Raw genomic sequence first — 21,729 nt, 5'->3', positions numbered from 1 at the left:
GCCGTTTGCTTAGGGCTGGAGATAAGAGAAGTTTTAAGGTTAGCCAGATGTAGTTTGTTATAGGAAGTTATCTAAATGTGCACCTGGGAATTTCCGAGACCGGCTACTTGTTAATTAGGTGTTTGAAAGAGGCCAGAGCATTCTCAGGCAGGTTTCAGGTCTCCAACAGGGGACAAAAAGGTGCTGACCAGAATCGAAAGTCCTGTCAGGAACAGGAATAGTATGTAACTTTGTTTTCAGCCCAGATAATTCAATACCAAGAAGGGAACGAATCTGCTGAGGAGTGTGACAAGGCCAAAGAGAATCTGGAACAGAAAGATGTTGCTCCCCAGGTGCTGCAGGTTGAGTATCAGGCCGAAGAAGGCTATGACTAGTGCCATTCTGAAGTTAAAAGAATAAAAACACATTTGAAACGATAGAGCAAATGAATTTAAGATACAAAAAAAAAAAAGATGAGTGAATTCCTTGCTTTCCCTGGGGAAATAGCACAAGGTTCCCTGTAGGTGCACACAAACGTATTATTGAAAATTAGATTTAGGTTCAAATCTTAGCGAATCATACTTTCTGGCCTGTGCCGAATTTTAATAATAGTTCTTCATGAACTTCAAATTACTATGTTTCTTCATCATTACTGATGAGATGAAGAAATAAGATTAATCTCTGTTAAGTGACTTGCTCTGTATCTCAGCACTGGTATGGAACCAGGGAGCTCAACAGGACTGATTCCCAACTTTTCCTCTTCCACTCAACCTCTGTAATGTCCATTCCAAGTACTGTATGCTTTTTGTCAAAGAAGATATGAGATATTTAGCAAATTTAGTCATTGATGTCTTCAACATACATGTATTCAAAATGTATACACCATTAAAAATATATCTTATATCTTACATATAAGGTATATGTTATATATTATCTATAACATATATTACATATATCGTATATATTTAAAATATATCTTGGAAATAATAAATATGTATAACTGAGTTTCAAGTTAAACACATACAATGGAATCATGTGCATTTTCACAAGCAGCCAGAGTGTTTTGTTTGTTTTTTGTTTGTTTGCCAGTCCTGGGGCTTGAACAATGGCCGAAGGACTGTCTCTGAGCTTCTGTGCTCAAGGCTATTATTCTACCACTTGAGCCACAGTGCCACTCTGGCTTTTCTGAGATTATTGGAGATAAGAGGTTTATAGACTTTCTGGTGGGGCTCTCTCAAACAATGACTGTCAGATCTCAGCCTCCTGAGTAGGCAGGTTCACAGGCATGAGCCACTGATGCCAGGTCGTGTGCACTTTTCATTTAATTTAATCAATGCAAAATGCATCATACTGGTTAGTGTCTCATGCCAGAACTCTGGTGGGCCTTAGGAAAGTGAATCCAGGCCAAAAAATTGTTTCAGTAAATCTTTCCAATGCTTTCTCTCTAATAATAGAAATTCATGGTCTTTTAGATTTTCTGTTGTTTTCTTCCCCTGCTCCAAGGATCTCAATGCCACTATAATATAACAAAGAGAACAGAGTGGTTTATTTCTATACAAGGATTGTGACTACTTGCTCTAAAATGATATACTCACTTGCAATTAAAAGAAACACATTTAATAGTACTTAGTGTTTAAGAAGCACTGACTGGGATTTTTTCCTTGCATGTTGTGCTAAAATTCATGACAATATTGGCCTAGGCAACTTTTAGTTGCTCAATGTACAGATGGAAAACTAGTGTCATACCAATTAATAGCATCTCTGGGCAATAGATTGTTGGAGAGCACTCTCCTTTGTTATTTAAAAATTTTTAAATTGTTGTTACAATGATGTACAGAGGTGTTGAAAGACCCCAGACTTCTGGGATACTTTCGTCAACGGGAGGGCACCCCAGAAAACTCAGACTCCAGGCCGGGAGATGCAATAAGCAAGAGGAGTTTATTTGACGTTTGCGCAATCGGTCTCTCTGCCTCGGCACAGGAGAGAGCCCTGAACCCCGGTTACAGGCATTCTTAAAGGCAAAAACCACAAGATTAGCATATAACACCAGGTGTCCCCGGGATTGGCCCGTTTAAAAGTCACTATGTACTCCAGCAATCATTTTTACTATGTGGGGACGTTTATAACACTCTTTGTAAAACAATTGGCGTGGATGATCAAATGGAGGTAGTCACTCTGGGAGATAAGGGTCAGGGAGTTTACATAATTACAGGCTTGTGATTAACATTTGGCCTAGTTTGCTGGGCTCACCTGATGGTCCTTATCTTGAGCCCCCTATACCAAGAATTTTTACACAGGGATGCAGAGGAACATACTCTTTGTTCTTTATCTTGGGTCCCTATCTTGGGTCCCTATCCTGGGTTCCATTTGGCCACTTAGGGAATTTTCAAACAGGAACCAGAAAAACATACCTGTTTGTTCTTTATCTATGACCACAAACCTTGTCCCAGGGGCTGGCATCTGGGCATCTGAGACTTTTTACTCCATTACTTATTTCCAGAAGGGAGGGGGGTTAGTGCTAGGGCGAGCAAGTTTACAGAAAACCAGCAGTTAGCAATTGTAAAGTGTAACTCTAATTTTTAATCTTTCAGTGTTAGAATTACATAACTCAGGGAAAGAGTTTATTTCTGTCGCTCTCGTTTGGAGAGTGGGAAGTCACTAAAATTTCAATAATCAACAGACAAAACATATCAAAATAGAGATATGGGAAATCCTGGTGGGGAACCAGTGGCCTCTCTGTCCTGCTTCAGTAGGACAAAGAAATCAGGGTGGGTCAATGAACTCCCTGAAGGTACTAAGTTCGAGTGTAGCCAAGGTGAGAACACAGTTATTCATTGAATAGAGGATTCAAGATCCAAGGGTCAGCAGATTAGAAGCTCCCTGTGTGCAAGGGGAAAGGCAACATGCTAAGGAAAGAAAGAGAAGAAGAGCATTAGGAATCATGAAAAAGGAAAGGACAGCTGAACACCTGAAGGTGCAGAAAGGCCATGGAGAGAAAAGAAGAAAGCATCCATAGCTGTGGGAGGTTATGTCAAAGCCACTACCACAAGGGCTGCCAGGCAAGTTGGGGGATCACAGAATAGACATCCTGGACATGGGGACAAACATGAAACCCAGTGTGGATGTGGGATTTGGTGTGATAGTGACTCTTGTTGGGCAGTCTAGAACTGGAGCACAAAGGAATTCTGTCACTCTCCATAGCTCAGAGTGTACATATATTGGGTGAGTGTCAGTGACTCACGCCTGTAATCCTAGCTACTTAAGAGGCTGAGATCTGAGGTTTAAGTTTCAAAGCCAGCCTGTGCAGAAAAGTCTGTGAGACACTCACCTCCAAATAATCAGCCAAACCAGAGTGGAACTGTGATTCACTGGTAAATTATTAGCCTTGAGCAAACAAGCTAAGGGACCATTGCCCAGGCCCCAATTTCCAGCCCTAGGATCAGCGAACACACACCAACATATACATAGAGCATTTTTTCACTCATGTGAAATTCAAGATCTAGCAAAAAATTTAGAAAACAAACAAAAATCTCAGAAAGAGAATGATAAGTATAGTTGCTATTTTTCTTTTTCTTTTTTTTGGGGGGGGTCTGATCATCGGGCCTGAACTCTGGGCCTGGGCGCTGTCCCTCAGCTCTTCAGCTCAAGGCTAGCACTCTACCACTTGAGCCACAGCGCCACTTCTGGCTTTTTTCTTTTTGCTTATGTGGTGCTGAGGAATCGAACCCAGGGCCTCATGCATGCAAGGCAAGCACTCTACCACTGAGCCACCTTCCCAGCCCTGGTTGCTATTTTTCTTAATGGGGGATAGGTAGAAGAGAAATGATTCAAGGACTGAAAATGTGCTTGTTTGGTTGACTAATACATGGGCCTATCAATTCATAAAATGGATCTAGATGAACACAGAATTTGTGCCTTTTTCTCTTTTGAAAGTAATGGTGTTTTAGCTCATGCCTGGGAGCATGGACATTATCACTTGAGTCACTTCCCATATGGTTTTTGCTTTTGTTATTTTCCAAATTCAGTCTTCCTTTTTTCCTGGGCCAGCCAGGAACCAAATCTGCCTATTTATGCCCCTGCATAGTTGTGATGACATCACCCCTTTTCATTGGTTGAGATGGGGTCTTGTGAACTTTTTGCCTGCGCTGGCCTTGAACTGTGATCCTCCCAACCTCAGCACTTAGAATCATGTTGTGAGCCTCTGTGCCTGGCTGCAATTTTCTTTATGTAAGTTCTGTTTCAATAAAACCTTTCAGATAAAATGTTCACATATGTTTCACAGTAGACTACTCCATATGCTAATATGCAGTGCTGAACTTCATTCTGGAATGTGATTTTCATTTTTTCTTTTTTTTGTCGGTCATGGGGCTTGAACGCTGGGCCTGGGTGTTGCCCTCAGCTCTTCAACTCAAGGCTAGTGCTGTACCACTTGAGCCACAACACCACTTCTGGTTTTCTGGTGATTAATTGATTAATCTCATGACTTTCCCACCCTGGGCTGGCTTTGAACCACATCCTCAGATCTCAGCCTCCTGAGTAGCTAGGATTACAGGCATGAGCCATCAGTGCCAGCTCTGATTTTCATATTTTCTGTAGTTCAGTCTCACTGAGAGGTCTCATAAGGGAACCTTAAAAAACAAGGTGGTAATTGAACATAAGCCTCTTAACATCATTTTTCTTCTCTTATGTATTGATCTATTGTATATAATGCTACCACTGTTTTGTTTTGTTTTTTGTTTTTGATAGTCCTGGGGCTTGAACTCAGGACCTGAGCCTCTTGGTGCTCAAGGCACTCTACTGCTGGAGTCACAGCGCCACTTCTAGTATTTCCTTTTTCTTTTTAAAATTAGTTTATTTTATTGTAAAGGTGATATACAGAAGGTTTACATTTATGTAAGTAATGTAGTGAGTACATTTCTTTTTTTTTTTAAATTGTGAAAATACCATACAGAGGGGTTACAATTACATGAGCAAGATGAGTACATTTCTTATGTATTGTTGCCTCCTTTGTTTCCCCTTCCCATCCCTTCCCATCTCCCCCCCCCCCCTTGCCCTTTCTGGTATTTTCTAAGTTATTTAATGGAGATAAGCGTCTCATGGACTTTCCTACTCTGGACTGGCTTTGAACTGTGGTCCTCAGGTCTCAGCCTCTTGGGTAGCTAGGATTACAGGTGTGAGCCACCAGTACCTGGCCTGCTGTTGCTATTGATTTTGAAAGAATAAATGTAGTTCCTCTCTAATAAGATATTGGAGGTAGAATATGTTGATAAATTTATTTAAAGGAACATACTTGATAAAACTCAGGCAGCAGCTTCTCATACACAGCCTGGGTGTGTGGAACAACTGAAAAATGGATATTTTTGCCTTGGCGTCCTCAAACTCCTCCTGCAGGTTGGATTTCACAAACTTGGACGACAAAAGTCATAAGCACTCATGAGATGCCAATCAAGTGCCAATTATATTGCTAAATACTAGAAGATGGAACAGATATGGTGTGTTGTATCCTCAAGGAAAACTACAGCGCAGGGACATGGGCATTAAATCCGTCTCACGTGGGAAGAACCACAAAAGATGCAGGAAGAAGGGAAACTCAGGGGAATAAGGTAGGATTAAAGCCTGTTTAAACACTTGACAAAATGACAGGAGTGTGGAGATTAAGGTGTGTGTGTGTGTGTGCGTGCGTGCGCACACACATGCACACAGACCCACACACACACCCTGATCCTGTGGCTTGAAATGCAGGGCCTGGGTGCTGTCCCTGAGCTTCTTTTGCTCAAGGCTAGCACTCTACCACTTGACCACAGCGTTACTTCTGGCTTCTTCTGAGTCATTTTTTGGAGATAAGAGCCTTACAGACTTTCTAGCTCAGGCTTGCTTTGAATATTGATCCTCAGATTTTAGCTACAACTCTGAGAAAAGATAGACACATTTTTAAATTTGGTTCCTCTTTGCCAACACAATAATTAGACTGTGGGGGAACTAAGGCAGTGATATGAAAGTCTCACTTAGAAGACAGGTGCTCAGGAGGCTGAGAACAGAAGATCCCAGTTCGATGCCAGCCGTGGCAGGAAAGTTCCCAATACCCTCATCTCTAATCAAACAGCAGAAAACTGGAAGTAGCACTGTGACTCAAAGTGAGAGAGTGCTAGCCTTGATGGAAAAAGCTCAGGGCCAGCTCCCAGCCCCATGACTGAGTAAAAAAACAAAAACCAAAAATAAATATCTTCTCACTTAGAAAATTCTAATTTGGGATATGCCTAAAGGACCCAGAATAGTAGGATTGTGAGTTCAAATCATCCATTCCCAGTAATCAGCCCCCTTCTCAGATCACCTCAATGCTCAGGGTCTCCTCAGCATTCTTCTTTCCATTTATACGTGCAACTCTTCTAAGTTCCTCTAAGCCCTTTTCTAGCTGATTGCTAAAAACCAGCCACCGAGCAGACTCTACCAGCATCCTGAAAAAGAAGACAACACAGCTACAGTAAACATCTAACTGCTTATTTTACACATAACTTTAATCTGAAATATCTTTTCCTCTCCATTTCATATAGACTTTGTACATCATAGTAGAGTCATTTCTGATTAAATCTGCCTTCTCTGGTGGACTTACAGGGAGGGTATCTAAGTGTTTATTGAAAGTAATTATAGATAACAAGGAGGAATGAATAAATAGTCTGAGTATCCATTGACATTCCAATGGTTAATATCCCTAAATGATCTATATGCCATATAATTAATCTCTGTAGAGGGTTTTTTCAGTGATTTTTTTTTTTTGGGTCCAGTTGTGGGGCTTGAACTTGGCCTGGGCGCTGTCCTTCAGTTCTTCAGTTCAAGGCTAGCGTTCTACCACTTGAGCCACAGCACCACTTCCGGCTATTTTCTTATGTGGTGCTGAGGAATTGAACCCAGGGCCTCAGGCATGCAAGGCAAGTGCTCTACCACGGAGCCACCTTCCCAGCCCCTTTTCAGTGATTTTATACACAATAAAATTCTACACACTGGAAACTGGTGCTCAGACTTCTAATTATAGCTACTCAGGAAGCTGAGATCTGAGGATCACAGTTTGAAGCCTAGTCTATGAAGGCAAAGTCTATGAAAATTTTATTCCACAGAATGATCAAAAACCAGAAAGAGGGGCTGGGAAGGTGGCTCAGAGGTAGAGTGCTTGCCTTGCATACATGAGGCCCTGGGTTCGATTCCTCAGCACCACATAAGCAAAAAGAAAAAAAAGAAAAAAAACCAGAAGGAAAGTTGTTGGCTCAAGTCGTAGAGTTTGCTCATTTTATCACTTTTGTTCAAAACTTAAAAAGTACAAAACATTAAGGATTGAAGAAGATAACAAAGATGGAAAGACTTCTCATGCTTATATACTACTGAAACTTTCTACTGATTCAGTGCAGCCCCCAATCAGAATTCTAGTGACATGCCTTGTGTAAATAGAAAAGGCAATGTTAAAACTGATAGATAAGTGCAACAGACTCTGCCGAGTCAAAGCATTCCTGGACAAAAAAAGCAATGCTGGAGGTATCACAATATTTGGCTTCAAATTGTGCTACAAAGCCAGAGTAATGAATCATCATGGTACTGGAAGAAAAAAAAAAGATACGTATTCCAATGGAATAGAATATAAGCCCTAGAAATAATCCACAGAGTGGCATATTATTACTCAAAAAGAAGAACAAAATTATGTTGTTTATAGCAAAATGGAGACCATTGTGTTAACTAAAAAAAGCCAAACTCTGAAAGACATATATCATATGCTCTTATCTGCAAATCTGCATCTGAAAATATATTCTTACATAATATTACACATACAAGTCATGAATGTAAAAGGGGCCCATTTGTAGGGGAGCCATAGGGACAGGAGAGTCAGTTAATGTGGGTGGAATGTAAATATAACTTCATTCTGTGAAAAATGGCACAGCTAAGCCTGTTAAACCATTTAAAATTATTTTTTAAACAAGGAGGGGAAGATGGCATAAGAAAGGCCAAGAGAAGATGTGAATATGTTCAAAGTACTTTATTTACATGTGTGGAAATAACACCATGAAACCTCTCTTATTCCAAGCAACATATACTTAATAAAAGATTCCAAAATAATTTTGTGGCTAAGATAGAAACGTGCTAACTCCACAGCAGTGTTCCATTCTCCTTTGTCCTCATTGCACAATGGTTACTATGGGTGAGTGTGACTTAGGATTGTCCAGAGATTACACAGATCCCAAGTGTCAGAACCTCCTTTATGTCCCACTTTCCCCTTTCATTAAAGGCCATGTAGTTTGTCCCTACCTTGATAACACGCAGCAGACCAACAGAGGTATGGATAATATCAGCTGCAGTGTGATCCAGCTGCGAAAGAAAAAAGCCAGTCCTCCCAGGAGCATCTGCCCAGTACTGTAGGAAGTGAACATTGCTACCATAGCTTGGGATTGGGGTCTTGTCCACTCTAAAACTGGAAGAAAACACAGTTGTAATTATAGTTTTATAGTTGTAATTATTTTTTCTTTCTTTTTTTGGAGGGGAGGGGGTTCAGTCGTGGGGCCTGAACACTGTCCCTCAGCTCTTCAGCTCAAGCCCATCACTCTACCACTTGAGCCACTGCAACCCTTCCAGTTTTCTGAGTGGTTTATTGGAGATAAGAGTCTTAAGGACTTTCCTGCCTGGGCTGGTTTTGAACCGCGATCCTCAGATCTCAGCCTCCTGAGTAGCTGGGATTACAGGCATGAGCCACTGGCACCTGGCCTTGATTAACTTCTTTTTTTTTTTTTGGGTCCAGTCGTGGGGCCTGAACTCTGGGCCTGGGCGCTGTCCCTCAGCTCTTCAGCTCAAGGCTAGTGCTCTACCACTTGAGCCACAGAGCCATTTCCAGCTTTTTTCTTTTTTGCTAATGTGGTGCTGAGGAATCAAACCCAGGGCCTCATGCATGCAAGGCAAGCGCTCTACCACTGAGCCACCTTCCCAGCCCCTTTTCTTTCTTTTTTGTTTCTGTTTTTTTTTCCCCTCGTGGGTCTTGAACTCTGGACCTGGGTGCTATCCCTCAGCTCTTCAGCTCAAGGCTAATGCTCTAACACTTCAGCCACTGTGCCACTTACATTTTTCTGCTGGTTTATTGGAGATAAGAGTCTCATGGACTTTTCTGCCCAGGTTGGCTTTGAACTGCGATCCTCAGATCTCAGCCTCCTGAGAAGCTAGGATTACAGGCGTGAGCCACCAGCACCTGGCTATAATTATTTTTTTCTAAAGAATGTTTTCAAGGTCAGTTCAAGTCATGAAGGAAGTCAAAGAATCAAATGACTGACTTACTAAAAACAAAAGGGCTTCCCAACACAGGCATGGCAGATAACCCAGCTAAGAATCACAGGGAAGAGTAAATAAAGAAGGTGGGAGCAAAGGCTGCACAGGTGTCACTGATGGCCATTTAGAGTAAACACCACCTGAAGACAGTTTTTGCCCAAACCTAAGAAATACTGGACTATGTGAGATTACTCAAGAACAAAAACAATCTCACTAAAAATACCCAAAGGTAGTATATTATGTAACTTAAGGTAGATATTGAATCCATCTTCTATAAATATTAAGTATTATCAATTTGAAATACATATTCTTTAAATATTAAATATTAACCAATGTTACATATTTATTATTTCAACATTATACTTGAGATTTGTTGGAATTTTTATATTAGCAACAGCTGAAATGGAAGAAGCCTAGGAATTTGCCAATGAATGTGATGTCCACAGTCTCTCAGTGAGGACACGCAGGTCACCATAAGGACTCTGGTGTCATGTCAAGCCATATAAAAAAGGTGACATATGAGACTTTGTCAGAAGTGTTCACTAAGAGACACACATATTTGGGATGACCGTTTGTGTGTTGTGCTTAGAGTCCTGAGAAGTGAGACAGAATGGGAAGACAATCCATCAAAGTTTCAGATAGATCATCTAACAGCCTCTCTCAGCTGTGTCTGGCTTCTTGTGCCTTAGAAAGCTGTTTCATCTTGAACAGTAGACAACTCAGAAACCTCCTCTCCCTTTAGGAGTGGATGGAAAGTTCACAGAAGAGAGAATAAGAAGATTTAAACCAACTAAATAGACCCATATCAAGCAATGAAAAAGAAATGGCAATAAGAGACCTCCCATACAAGAAAAGCCCAGGACCAGATGGATTCACAGTTGAATTCTATAAGGCCTTCAAAGCAGAACTCACACTAATATTCCTCAATCTCTTCAATGAAATTGAAAGCAAACATTCACTACTAAACTCATTTTATGAAGCCAGCATAACCCTCAATCCGAAACCAGACAGGGACTCATCAAAAAAAGAGAACTATAGACTCATTTCATTGATGAATATCAGTGCAAAACTTCTCAACAAAATTCTGGCAACTTCAACAATTCATAAAAAAACATACACTATGATCAAATAGGATTCATTCCAGGGATGCAAAACTGGTTCAATATACATAAGTAATATACATAATTCAATATACACGCAATAGGAATAAGGACAAGAACCACATGGCCCAGCCAATAGATACAGGAACCTCAAAAAAACCCCAAACTTCCAGAAATCAACAGTGCATTAATAAATGTGCAAATGAACTGATCAGAGACTTCTCAAAAAGAGTACAAATTAGTGAGGCTCTGGTGGCTCCCCTTTGTAGTCCCACCTCCTCAGGACACTAATATATGAGTATCATGTTTCAAAGTCAGCAAGGTCAGAAAAGTACAGGAGATTCTTAAATCCAATTAACCCCCTGAAAAAGGACGTGGCACTGTGGCTCAAAGTAGTAAAGTGCTACCCATGAGCAGAATTCAGGGACAGCACCTAAGCCCTGAATTTAAGGTTCATTATTGACCACAAAAAGGGGGGGGAGAGGGCTGGGTAGGTGGTTCAGTGGTAGAGCGCTTGCCTTGCATGCATGAGGCCCTGGGTTCGATTCCTCAGCACCACATAAGCAGGAAAAAAAATAGCTGGGTGTGGTGCTGTGGCTCAAGTGGTAGAGCACTAGCCTTGAGCTGAAGAGCTTAGGGACAGCACCCAGGCCCAGAGTTCAGGCCCACAACCGGAACCAAAACAAAACAAAACAAAACAAAAAAAAGGGAGGGGGGAAGAACTACAAATGACCAATCAATACATGAAGAAACACTGGTTATCTCTGGTGACAAAGAAATGGTCATTGAAACAGCACTGGAATTCACCTCATTCCAGGCAGAATGGCCACCATCAAGAACATAAGCAAGGATGTCAGGGCGATCTGGTTGTGACATCTGTCACCCCATTGATCGCCAGGGTTGATTTGGCTGATCTGGCTGGCTAGGCGGGTGTCCCCTTCCTCCCTCACCGCTCCATGTGCGTCCCTCCCGAAGCTGTGCACTCGGTTGAAGAGGACAACCATCCCTGATAGAGGAGGACCGGTCTTCAGTCAAGGGTATATGAGTAGCTGTGCTCCCCTGCTAGAACCTCCAAACAAGCTCTCAAGAACAAAAGGAAGTAATGGAGGCAAGGATTTTGGGGGGAAAAAACACAATCTTCTTTATACACTGCTTTTGGACAATAAACAAATGTGAGCACTGGAGAAATCAGTATACATGTTCCTTAACAAGCTACAAAAAAACAAAACAAAACACAACTACCGTGCAATCTAATGATACCACTCTCAAAAGGATGTGTGTCAGATTATTATAGAGGCACCTATATACTCATATTCATGGAGGGTCAAGCTATCAATACTACACAGAGGCCATGAATGGATCAAGAAAATGTGTGTATCATGAATGTTATTCAGCCATAAAGAAGAATGAAATTACATCACTTGATAGAAATTGATGGAACTGGAGATCATCATATGAACTGAAGTAAGTCAGGTTTAGAACTACCAAGCTCACTTGTTTTCTCTCATATGTGCATACTAGACCTAAAATAAACATATATATAAACACATATAAGATAATACATGTTATAATATTTATGAATTTATATGAATTATATAAGTATAATATATGTTATATAATACAGTAGTATAGTTTATAATGTTATCTAATAATATATACTATAAAGCATACAATATAGTAAATAGTAAACAATGGTTATGGATATGTAAAATTCCATGGTAAAGCCCTTTTAACAATTAACTTGCATTTCAATAAAAATGTAGGAAGATGGAACATGTCAGGCTTGAGTGTGGGCTCTTGAAGGAAGTGAACAGAGGTTAAAAAATGGTGAATATGATCAAAATACTTTCTATACAGGCATAGAATAGAACAATAATATAGTTTGTTGCAATTGATTTATGAAGGGGAACAAGAAGGACAGAGAATGACACATGGAGTTATTCTGTATAGAGATGTTACTAAGAGGCTACTAGGAGATGTAAGAATGCATAAATAAGGAGATAGAGGCAAGATGGCAGATTGCTGTCAGGCAAGTCAGTGTCTCTCCTCACTGACAGAAGGTCCAGAGCTCAAGTAGGAAAAGCAAGCTCAAGCAGGGACACCACGCATAGTCCACTAGAATCAAATACTATGGAATCTTAAGCCTGTGAAATTGAGGTGTGGTAGTGGGGGAGAGAAAACCTGACTTAAAGGAATCCAAGAGCCCTGTGGCAGGGGTGCAGGCCTGTATTCCTAGAAGGTCAGGAGGCTACGCCAGCACAGCCTCTATGAAAGTCTATGAGATTCTCATCTCCAATGTTGGGAGTGGAAGTGTGACTCAAGTAGTAGAATGCCTACCTTGAGTGAAGAAAACTAAGAGAAGGGACGGTGCCCTTCCCTTGAACTTTTTCAAGTCCCAGTACTGGCACACACATGCATGCACTCCCCCACCCCTGCCACCCCAAACAGAAGAATAAAAGCCAGTCTCAGAAAGACAAATATCACATGCTTGGTTCTCCTTCCTTCCCTCCCTCCTTTCCTCCTCCCTCTCTCTTCCCTTCTTTTCACACCCTTTCCTTCCCTTCCTTTCTTGCCAGCATTGGGCTTGAATTCAGAGACTGATTAATCTCCCTTAGGTTATTGCTCAAAGCTAGCACCCTATCATTTGAGCCACAGCTTCACACCAGCTTTTCACAGGGTCATCGGAGGTAAGTGTCTATGGACTTTCCTTCCCAGGCTGGGGTACAACTTTGGTCCTCAGATCTCAGTCTCCTGAGTAGCTAGGAGTATGAGTCACCATACCTGGCTTTCAGTGTCTTTCTTTTAGGTTTTATAGCTTTCATTGTAGAGGTCTTTAACTTCTTTGGTCAAGTTTAATCCTAAATATTTTAGTTTGAGAAAGCCATTGAGAATGAAATTGGTCTCTTGACTTTTTCTTAGATTGTTTGTTGCTGTTATATTGAAAAGATACTAGTTTTTTGTATGTTGATTATTTAAACAGCAGTTCATCAGATCCCACTATTGTCTAAGTTTGTACAATACAAATTAAAATTTCTCTAAATGTCTTCTAAAAGATACTTTTCTGCTGAGTGGTGGACTACTTTATAGAACACTAAAGTTAGAGCTCAGCTGAGATTTCTTAACTACAGAAAAGACTATACCATCTGATCAACATCCACAGAGAAAGTGAAATGACACCTACCTGTCTGAAAGATGGCCAAATATCAGACCGCCCAGCAGTGACCCAATCATAAATACTACTTGAACTATAGATTTGGATGACTGGTACTCACATACTAGGTCCCACTGGAAGAGAAAGGAAGAGAGAGCGGTGTCAGGAGAGTTGAAGCCTTCAGTGGAAACAGACTGTAAGCGCCTTCCCGTGAGGGAAAATGTGCTGTGGTATGTGGATCCTGCTTCCTGTCCATTTCCTGTACAGCCACTCTCCTCTGCCAGTCCACACACCTTCAAATACTCAGCTCCTTTCAACTCTTCAGGTTCTGTCTCTGTCTTCAAAGTTTCCATTATCTCTCTATTCTTCTCCACAGATGACCAACTCCATCTGTTGCATGCATTAGCTTCTACACACATTCTGTGTGTGTGTGTGTGTGTGTGTGTGTGTCCATCCTGGAACTTGAACTCAGGGTGGTGCCTGGGTGCTGTCCCTGAGTTTTTGGTTCTCTTTTTCTCAAGTCTACTGCTTTACCACTTGAGCCGCACACTTTTCTGCTTTTCCTTTGGAATTTCCTGCCCTAGCAGGTTTTGAATCAGGATGCACATATCTCAAAATCATGTGTAGATAGTATTATAGGCATAAGCCACCAGCACCTAGATCTATACGTTTTTTTGTAGAATTTTATTTCCTCAGTATTTATTTATTTATTTGGTATGTATCTATGTATATATTTATTTTGCTAGATGTGTGGGGCCAGGGAGCTCTCCCAGACCTCTTTTCCTCCATGCTAGCACTCTACTACTTTGAGCCACAATACCACTTCTGGTCTTCTGGTTATGAAGTGAAGATAAGAGTCTCACAGACGTTCCTGCTAGGACTGGATTCCAACCAGGATCCTCAGATCTAATAAGCCTTCTGAGTAGCTAGGATTACAGTTTTGAGCCATGAGCATAACATTCTTTAGCTCCCATAACTTATAGCATAGAAAGGAGTATTTTAAAGAAAATTTACTTACTATAATGGAGAGTACATGACAAAAATTTTTTTCCAGGAAGAAAGGTTTCCTTTATAGTGTGACTAATAGAAAGTCTCTTTGACTTCTCTTACAACTCAATAATTCAACTGACACAGTAACTCTCATCTTTGGACAAACATTGGTTCAATAAAAAGTGTCAGAATTCTGGGGCCTAGATTTATGTCCCAGAGGATCTGATTAACTTGCTCTGGGTGATATTTTATAATAAGTATTGAGAGTCACTAACTGAGCATAATATTTATCTTCATGATTTGTCAATTGTACTTTAAAATGCCAATTGCTTTTCTCATTAGATCAAATGATTTAATAACAGGTGTTTAGATTATTTTATTATGACCTCACTAGCTACTCATCATCATGATAGTTTAGATGAGCAGTTGCTACTTGCTGAAGGAATAGGGGAAAAAATGGCTGACTATAATATACCCTGTGATTTAATATATAAAGCAAGTTTATTCTCTGTGTTACTGCAAAAACCTTAGAGGAGAGACACAGAAGATTTAAATGGGGCCCCTTACCTCAGTGACAATAGTGGAGTGGAAGTAGCTTTTGTCATACACCCAGCCGTCCACACAGGGCTCTGTTGCTGCCTCACTCAGGTTCCAGAAGGTGCTGTTCAGGTGGAGGAGCTGCCATTGGGGATGGACAAAGCGCCGGCACTTCTCTGGCCTGAGGTTGGAGTCGAGTGGGATGGAGATTCTCAGGAGGTCCTCCTGGCTGAGGAGCCCAGTGCCATTGTCAGAGAGCGTGCCATTGTCGAGGATGCGCACCCAGCAGCGGTGCTCAGGCACGGCTGCTGTGAAGTTCTCCAATAGAACGTGGGGATATGCTATAAGAATTATGATGAAAAAGCAAAGTAGCTGAAGGATCTGGAATCTTCCTAGGACTCCAACATGATCCAGTAGGACCTCGAAACCCATTGGGACTGAACAGGAAGTCTCCCCCAAGGGGAATGTAGTGCTGCTATGAGATATATTGAGATGGGAACACGTTTCCCTCCACTAGCCCAGCAGTGCTGCACTTGTCCCAACTCACTGTCTTCTCACTGGGCCCTGTCTCACCACTCTATGCCTGGGGAAGGAATTTCCTGGTCCTGTGGGTTTTGGCAGCTAGATGGCTTTAATAGTTGCTAGAAGGGACTTTTTGTTGTTGGTTTCAAGGAATGACTGTGATCTTTGCACTTCTTGAGGAGCTGAGTGATTTTATAATCTAAAGGCATGTGTAAAATGTTTTCTTTTTTTCCCCCTTCTTCAGAAGGGGGACATTGGACACCCAGAAATTAACTGGTTTATTATATTTCTGTGCACAAAAACGGAGCAGAGTGGAATTTTCCCTCAGTTAATGAAAGATGTGGTTAGTTAGTTGTAAAGCAAAGTGGAATGGTGAATATAAATGCTGACTTTTGGTTAGTGTTTAAATTATTCTAGTCATGGTGCTTTTATAACATTTGAAATAGGGAAAAAAGAATAGAGAAAGGGAGGAAGCAAATAATGTATTTGTGTGTATGCTGGTCCTGGTGCATGAACTCAAGGCCTGGGAGCTCTCCTTGAACTTCTTTTGTTCAAGGCCAGCATTCTACCACTTGGGCCACAGCTCCATTGCTTGCGTTTCAATGGTTAGTTGCATATAAGAATGCCACAGATTGGGCTGGGAAAGTGGCTCAGTGGTAGAGTGCTTGCCTTGCATGCATGAGGCCCTGGGTTTGATTCCTCAGCACCACATAAGCAGAAAAGGCCAGAAGTGGTCCTGTGGCTCAAGTGGTAGAGTGCTCACCTTGAGCTAAGAGCTGAGGGACATTGCCCAGGCCCAGAGTTCAGGCCCCATGACCAAGAAAAAAAAGAAAAGAAAAGAAAAGAAAAATACCACAGATATTCCTCATGGAGTTGGCAGTGAAGTCAGATAACATCCCCCTGACCAGCTAGGATTTCAAGCATGAGCCAGTGATGCTTGACACCACTTTTCCTCCTCATCCTCTGCCCTCCCTTCTGTTTCTCCTCCTTTTCCTCCTCTTCCTCTTCTTCCTCCTCCTCTTCTTCCTCCTCCTGCTCTTCCTCCTTCTGTTCCCCCTCCTCCTCCTGCCCCTCTTTTTCTTTTTCTTTTTTTTTCTGCTACTGAGTGGCTTTAATGTTTTTTTTAACATAACATCTGGGGAAGTTTATTTGTATTTCTCTAAATGGTACATTTTTCTTTGGAAAACAAGCCCTGTGGAGTTCCATCAAGTTGTGTCAGCCTAACACATATTTCTAGAGGACTAGCACATGCAGCATTAACTACAAGGGAAGGAAAACTAATTGGACCCTCTCTGATGAAACTCAAGCCATTTCAACAAAAACATTTCTTTAAACATCAAGGTAATGTGCCAGAATACATCAATGACAAAAGACTTGGTCTGCTAAGGAATCTGGCTTAATAGCTAAACACTTGAGACCATAAACAGGTCACGTTAGAGCTTACAACAAACATCTTCACCTGTCCAAACCAAGGTGAAACTAGAAAAAAGCATTACTAATCTGCTTTACCTACGATGTCACAGTATCACTTACAAGTAGAAAGAAATCTTATCCTCCCATTTAAGTAGTAGTCATGCTATAAAGACTTTTTAAATGTTAACAAAAATAAACAAAATCCTGGGGATATTATCAGAGGGAATGAAGGTGAGGTGTGGAGCTCGCTGGGCCTAGTCCACTTCCTCCATGCGTGATGTATCGTCATCTCCTTCCAGGGGCGGCATCTCTCCTGCCACGGCCGCACTGGAGTCGTCGCTGCTCCTCTTTTCCTTCTTCCTCCTCCTCCTTTTCTTCCTCCTCCTCCTCTTCCTCTGTCTTCTTCCCTTTTTTATGGGTCATGGGGCTTGAACTTGAACTCAGCACCTAGGAATGTATATGATAAAATGTCCAGTCATGAAATAATATAAATAAATATAATTAAGTAAATCTAAGAGGTAAGATTAAAAAAATAAAAGCATCCCACTATGGTGTCTCACACCCATAATCCTAACTACTCAGGATGGGGAGATGGAGAGGATGATGGTTCAAGGCTAGTCTAGGCAAAGCTCATGAGATCTCACCATGACTAGTAAGAGTTGGGTGTGGCGGTGTGTGCCTATCCTCCCAGCTAGGTGGGAACACATATGTGAGCATCATGGTCCACAGGAGGCCCCATTAGACAAATTATGAAGGCAAAATGTCTGGAGATGAGGCTCAAGCAGTACAACACCTGACAGTTCAAACTCTAATATCACCAAGAGAAAAGTAGAATAGAAATAAACACAAAGGGTGGGGGGAGATGGTGGTTTGGAGACATCCTACATTGCCCTGAATCTTTAAAAATCTGAAACAAATCAGATGAGGACAGTAGTTAGTGTACAGAAACTTGATGAATCCAGAATTAAGAATTTTAGTTTCATGAAAGTGTCAATGGAACCTAACATAGGACTCTAGGCAAAATTGTAGAGAAAGGGGTAAAAGTACCTCCCTGGTGTGTGTGTGTGTGTGTACATATGTGTGTGTGTGTGTGTGTACATATGTGTGTGTGTTTGCCCACATGGTCACACATACTCCAGTGCTGGGGCTAGGGTCCTGGGCCAGTAAGCTTTCCTTCAGCTATCTGCTTCAAGGCTGATCCTCTACTGCTTGAACCATGGCTGCACTTGCAAGTGTGTTTTTGAGTAAGACTCTCACAGAATTTTCTGCCTGTGCTGGTTTCAAGCCATTTTCCTCAGACTTGAGCATCCTGAGTAGCTGATGAGAGAAAAACTCTCTTTTCTATCGAAGTGTATTGCTTATAAATTCCTGCCTTGCTGTGGTGGCTTGGCTCCTGTTAAGGAAAAGAAGAACTGATCTGGGATGAGAAAGGACTGTTGAAAGGTAAGGTTCTGTCTTTAAACAGTTCTTTTTTCTTTTCAAGATGGAATTATGCCACACTCCAGACTATTCAAGATATAACAGAGGGTGTGGACATACTTGATGATTACTTGTGTACTGTTAATCTTATTTCTAACTCATCTTATATAAATACATTGTACACTATGAAACTAGCCAGTAGGGAGCAGACTATGTTCCTGAACTCAGCTGTTCTGACCAGAGAAGCAGGATCTCTGCATTAGGAGTAAACATCAGAGCAGCCTGCCTGCTCTGTGTGCTTGCTTGCCTGATTTTGGCCAGTGGCTCAGCCTTCCACAAAGAAGTAATTTTTGCCTTGTGGAGCAGTTCTTTATTTTTGTGCTTATCCTTGTGACCCCTGTGGTTCTTAGAGAGCATATTTATGACACTAAGATTGCAGGTGTGAGACACTGGGACCCAGTTTCATGGGCTTTTCTGCCTTTGCTAGTTTCAAACTACAGGTTATTTTTGTTGTTGTTATTGTTGTTGTTTGTTTGTTTTTGCCAGTCTTGGTCTTAAAACGCTGGGGCTGAGTAGTGTCTTTAGGCTCTTTTTGCTCAAGACTAGCGCTCTACCCTTTGAGCCATAGTGCCACTTTTGGCTTTTTCTGTAATCAATTGGAGGTAAGAGTCTCATGGACTTTCCTGCCCTTCCTTGGCTGGCTTCAAACGGTCATGCTCAGATCTCAGCCTGGTGAGTTGCTAGGATTACAGGCACAAGCCACGATCACCTGGCCTGAACTAGTCTTACAGATCTCAACCTCCTGACTCTGTGTGTGTGTGTGTGTGTAGTATATGTATCTATATGTGTATGAGAGAAAGATACAGAAATAACAAAACCCCTATGGACATTTATCAGAAAGATAAGAAATGTGGATAGAGGAGAAGAAGACAAGAAAAAAATGGTGGTAGGTATTAGGTTTTTAAAGAGGATTCTGAGTAAGAACAACACCATGCATGTCTTATTCAGGTAAGGGGTAGGTTTATTCATTGTTCTGGCTGGCACCAGGCCGTGTTGGCACTTCTCACGGCTGGCTAGTGTGAATTGCAGATGTCTGGCTAAATGGATAGCTAGGAGGGCCTTGCTTTGGGGAATGTGTAGATACACTGTGTTGTTTAGTCCCAGGGGAGCCCTTTTCCTTGTGCTGTGTTTATGTATAATGCTTTTCTAACTCATTGTCTCCGCTGTAACAGAGCTTGGTGCAAGTTCTGTTCTGGGTAACAGGTCTTTGTAACTATTGGCCACCTGCAGACCTCAAGAGCTCCAATAAAGACTCCAAAACTTGACATCTCTATTTTCTTATGACTGGATTTATATCTGATTTAAGGTACAATATTACAAACTCCATAAATTTAATCTTCCTTGTGACTAAGTAATATTCCATAATATGTTTGTACAATTTATATTACCTAATCTATTAAACACCTCAGTGGATTGGGAATTAGGATAATTTAAGGAAACTGAGGCATGGTGAAGGCAACTGAGATGTGGTATTTAGAAACATAGAAGTGCCATCTTTGCTTCAAAGAGGGACAATGGGATGTATTCCTTCCTTGAAGGATGCATTCCTCACCCCAAGAATGAACTCTTGTCTGACTGGACTATTCCTTCCTGAGAAAAACTGCTTCCCCAAACGTAAGCCCCTTCCTGCCCCCAAATGCTGATAGTGGGGCACCTCCTTGTGCCAAGGATAAAGATCTGTTTTGTGGCAGGTTGCATTTTACCTGGAAACTCAGAAAGTAACAACAGGTGTGATTAGAGCAAAGACAAATCACTATCTTTACATAACTTTGAAGCCAGATCCTCTGCCTTTACCCTATAAATACCCAACAGCGCAAGGAGCTGGGTATTTCTCTGTGTGTCTCCTTCTGTGTGTGTGTGCTCTTCCTCTGGTCTGTGTCTCTCTACATGTTTATCTATGTGTGTGTCTCTATAACCCTGTAAAAACAAGCATACTCTGCTAGAGTGTGCTCTTGCCCTTCTTTTTGTTTTTTGTCTGTCAGCCTGTCTGCCTGTTTGGTTATTTATTAAATAAAGTTGTGCCAAGTTTTCTAACTGTTAGTGAAATGAGCTTCCTTTCCACAGCGTAGTCCACTCCTTCGATTCTCACAGCTTAGCATGCTCCCTTCCCAGGCAACACTAGGCCCATATAGTAAAGGCAGGAAATCATCAACTTCCAACCCCCTTTACCTTGGGATGGCAGTTCTCTGGGGCATCTACCACCATCGAAGGCAACAAGAGCCCCTTAGAGTGACTTCAGGTTAGGGCAGTTGCAGGACCCTTCATCTACTATTTGGACAGCAGCCATAAATCCTAGTCTGCCATGATGAAGCCCCTGGCCTTCACATCCACACCAGGGTCTCTGCCTCCTAGCCCCTTCTAGTCCCTCCTAAACCTCCTAGGTTATATAGGTCACCTCAGACAATAGCCAGTGCTTCTTCTCACTTCTCTCTGTGAGAAGGAGTCTTGATAGCCCCCTTTCCTGGCAATAAACCTATCTTATTCTCTGTACTTAGAAGTGTGCATGGTTCTCTGACAAATCTAATAACCTTTCAGTTAAACTTTCACTTACCATTCTGACTTGTCCATAAATTCTAATTCTGCGATCAAAGTCATGGACCCTAAGTGAAGGGTTCCTACATTAAAAGGGAAGCTTCACCAAACCTCATCTCCGACTACTGAGAATTCCAGTTTGGCTTTGTGAGCATAATAATCCTTTACAAACTCCCCTGGTGACCATGTGGACTCAAGCAGGCACAGTAGAAAGATGGTTATAAGGTTTATTAGAGGGACCATATTTCCCAGGAGAGGGAACAGAGGACATCTGCCCCTATGCAAGTGGAAGGTAATGGGGGAGGCGTGTGAGTGTGTGTGTGTGTGTATGTGTGTGTGTGCGCGCGCGCACGCATGCCGGTGGATCTGGTTGAAGAAAGGGAGTGGCCAGCTCTCTGGCAGGAACTCTAGGGCAGGGAGGAGTTCAAGTCTGGTTGGAGCTGAGGACCGAGGTGGGGATAATACTAACAGCTACAATAAACATAGATATATATACACAGGAATCTCTTGTATATTGATTTGCAGGTCTTTGTATATATGCCCAAGAATAGTTAGCATGTTCATAAGATCCATTTATAGTTTGTTGTGGAATCTCTGCACTTATTTCCATAGTGATCACACTTGTTTACAGTCCCAATAACAGCATAGGAGAGTTTGCCCTCCTCCCCATCCTCATCAGCAATGGTTGTCTGTCTTCTTGATGATTTCAACCCCACTGGAGTGAGACAGAAT

At 41.7% G+C, this 21,729-nt stretch overlaps 2 protein-coding genes across 2 annotated transcripts; both read right to left on the bottom strand.

Moving 5' to 3' along the window:
* Positions 1-228: 228 nt before the first annotated feature.
* On the bottom strand, positions 229-6,394 carry LOC105995465 (solute carrier family 22 member 9-like; the record flags this gene model as incomplete). Its single annotated transcript, XM_013029181.1, has 3 exons — positions 229-381; positions 5,270-5,385; positions 6,311-6,394. Coding segments are annotated over 3 exons (345 nt in total), but the record flags the coding sequence as incomplete, so codon positions are not given.
* Positions 6,186-15,641, bottom strand: LOC105995463 (solute carrier family 22 member 24-like). Its single transcript, XM_013029179.1, has 4 exons — positions 15,082-15,641; positions 13,555-13,658; positions 8,269-8,431; positions 6,186-6,434 (listed from the first exon to the last, which is right to left on the bottom strand). The coding sequence occupies exons 1-4, from the start codon at positions 15,481-15,483 to the stop codon at positions 6,399-6,401; spliced, it is 705 nt and encodes a 234-aa protein (XP_012884633.1). The 5' UTR covers positions 15,484-15,641; the 3' UTR covers positions 6,186-6,398.
* Positions 15,642-21,729: the final 6,088 nt, after the last annotated feature.

Source organism: Dipodomys ordii, unplaced genomic scaffold, assembly GCF_000151885.1.
Source record: "Dipodomys ordii isolate 6190 unplaced genomic scaffold, Dord_2.0 Scaffold117, whole genome shotgun sequence".
Classification (NCBI taxonomy): Eukaryota; Metazoa; Chordata; class Mammalia; order Rodentia; family Heteromyidae; genus Dipodomys; species Dipodomys ordii.
Note: the sequence above shows the minus strand (reverse complement) of the source record. Positions and strands in the feature narration are given on the sequence as shown.

Coding starts and splice junctions, on each gene's coding strand:
- LOC105995463 (XM_013029179.1), bottom strand. CDS start 15,483: ATGGGTTTCGAGGTCCTACTGGATCATGTTGGAGTCCTAGGAAGATTC. Junction 13,659..15,081: donor ACTCCACTATTGTCACTGAG/GTAAGGGGCCCC, acceptor TTTCTCTTCCAG/TGGGACCTAGTATGTGAGTA. Junction 6,435..8,268: donor GTCTGCTGCGTGTTATCAAG/GTAGGGACAAAC, acceptor CTTCTTTTTCAG/GATGCTGGTAGAGTCTGCTC.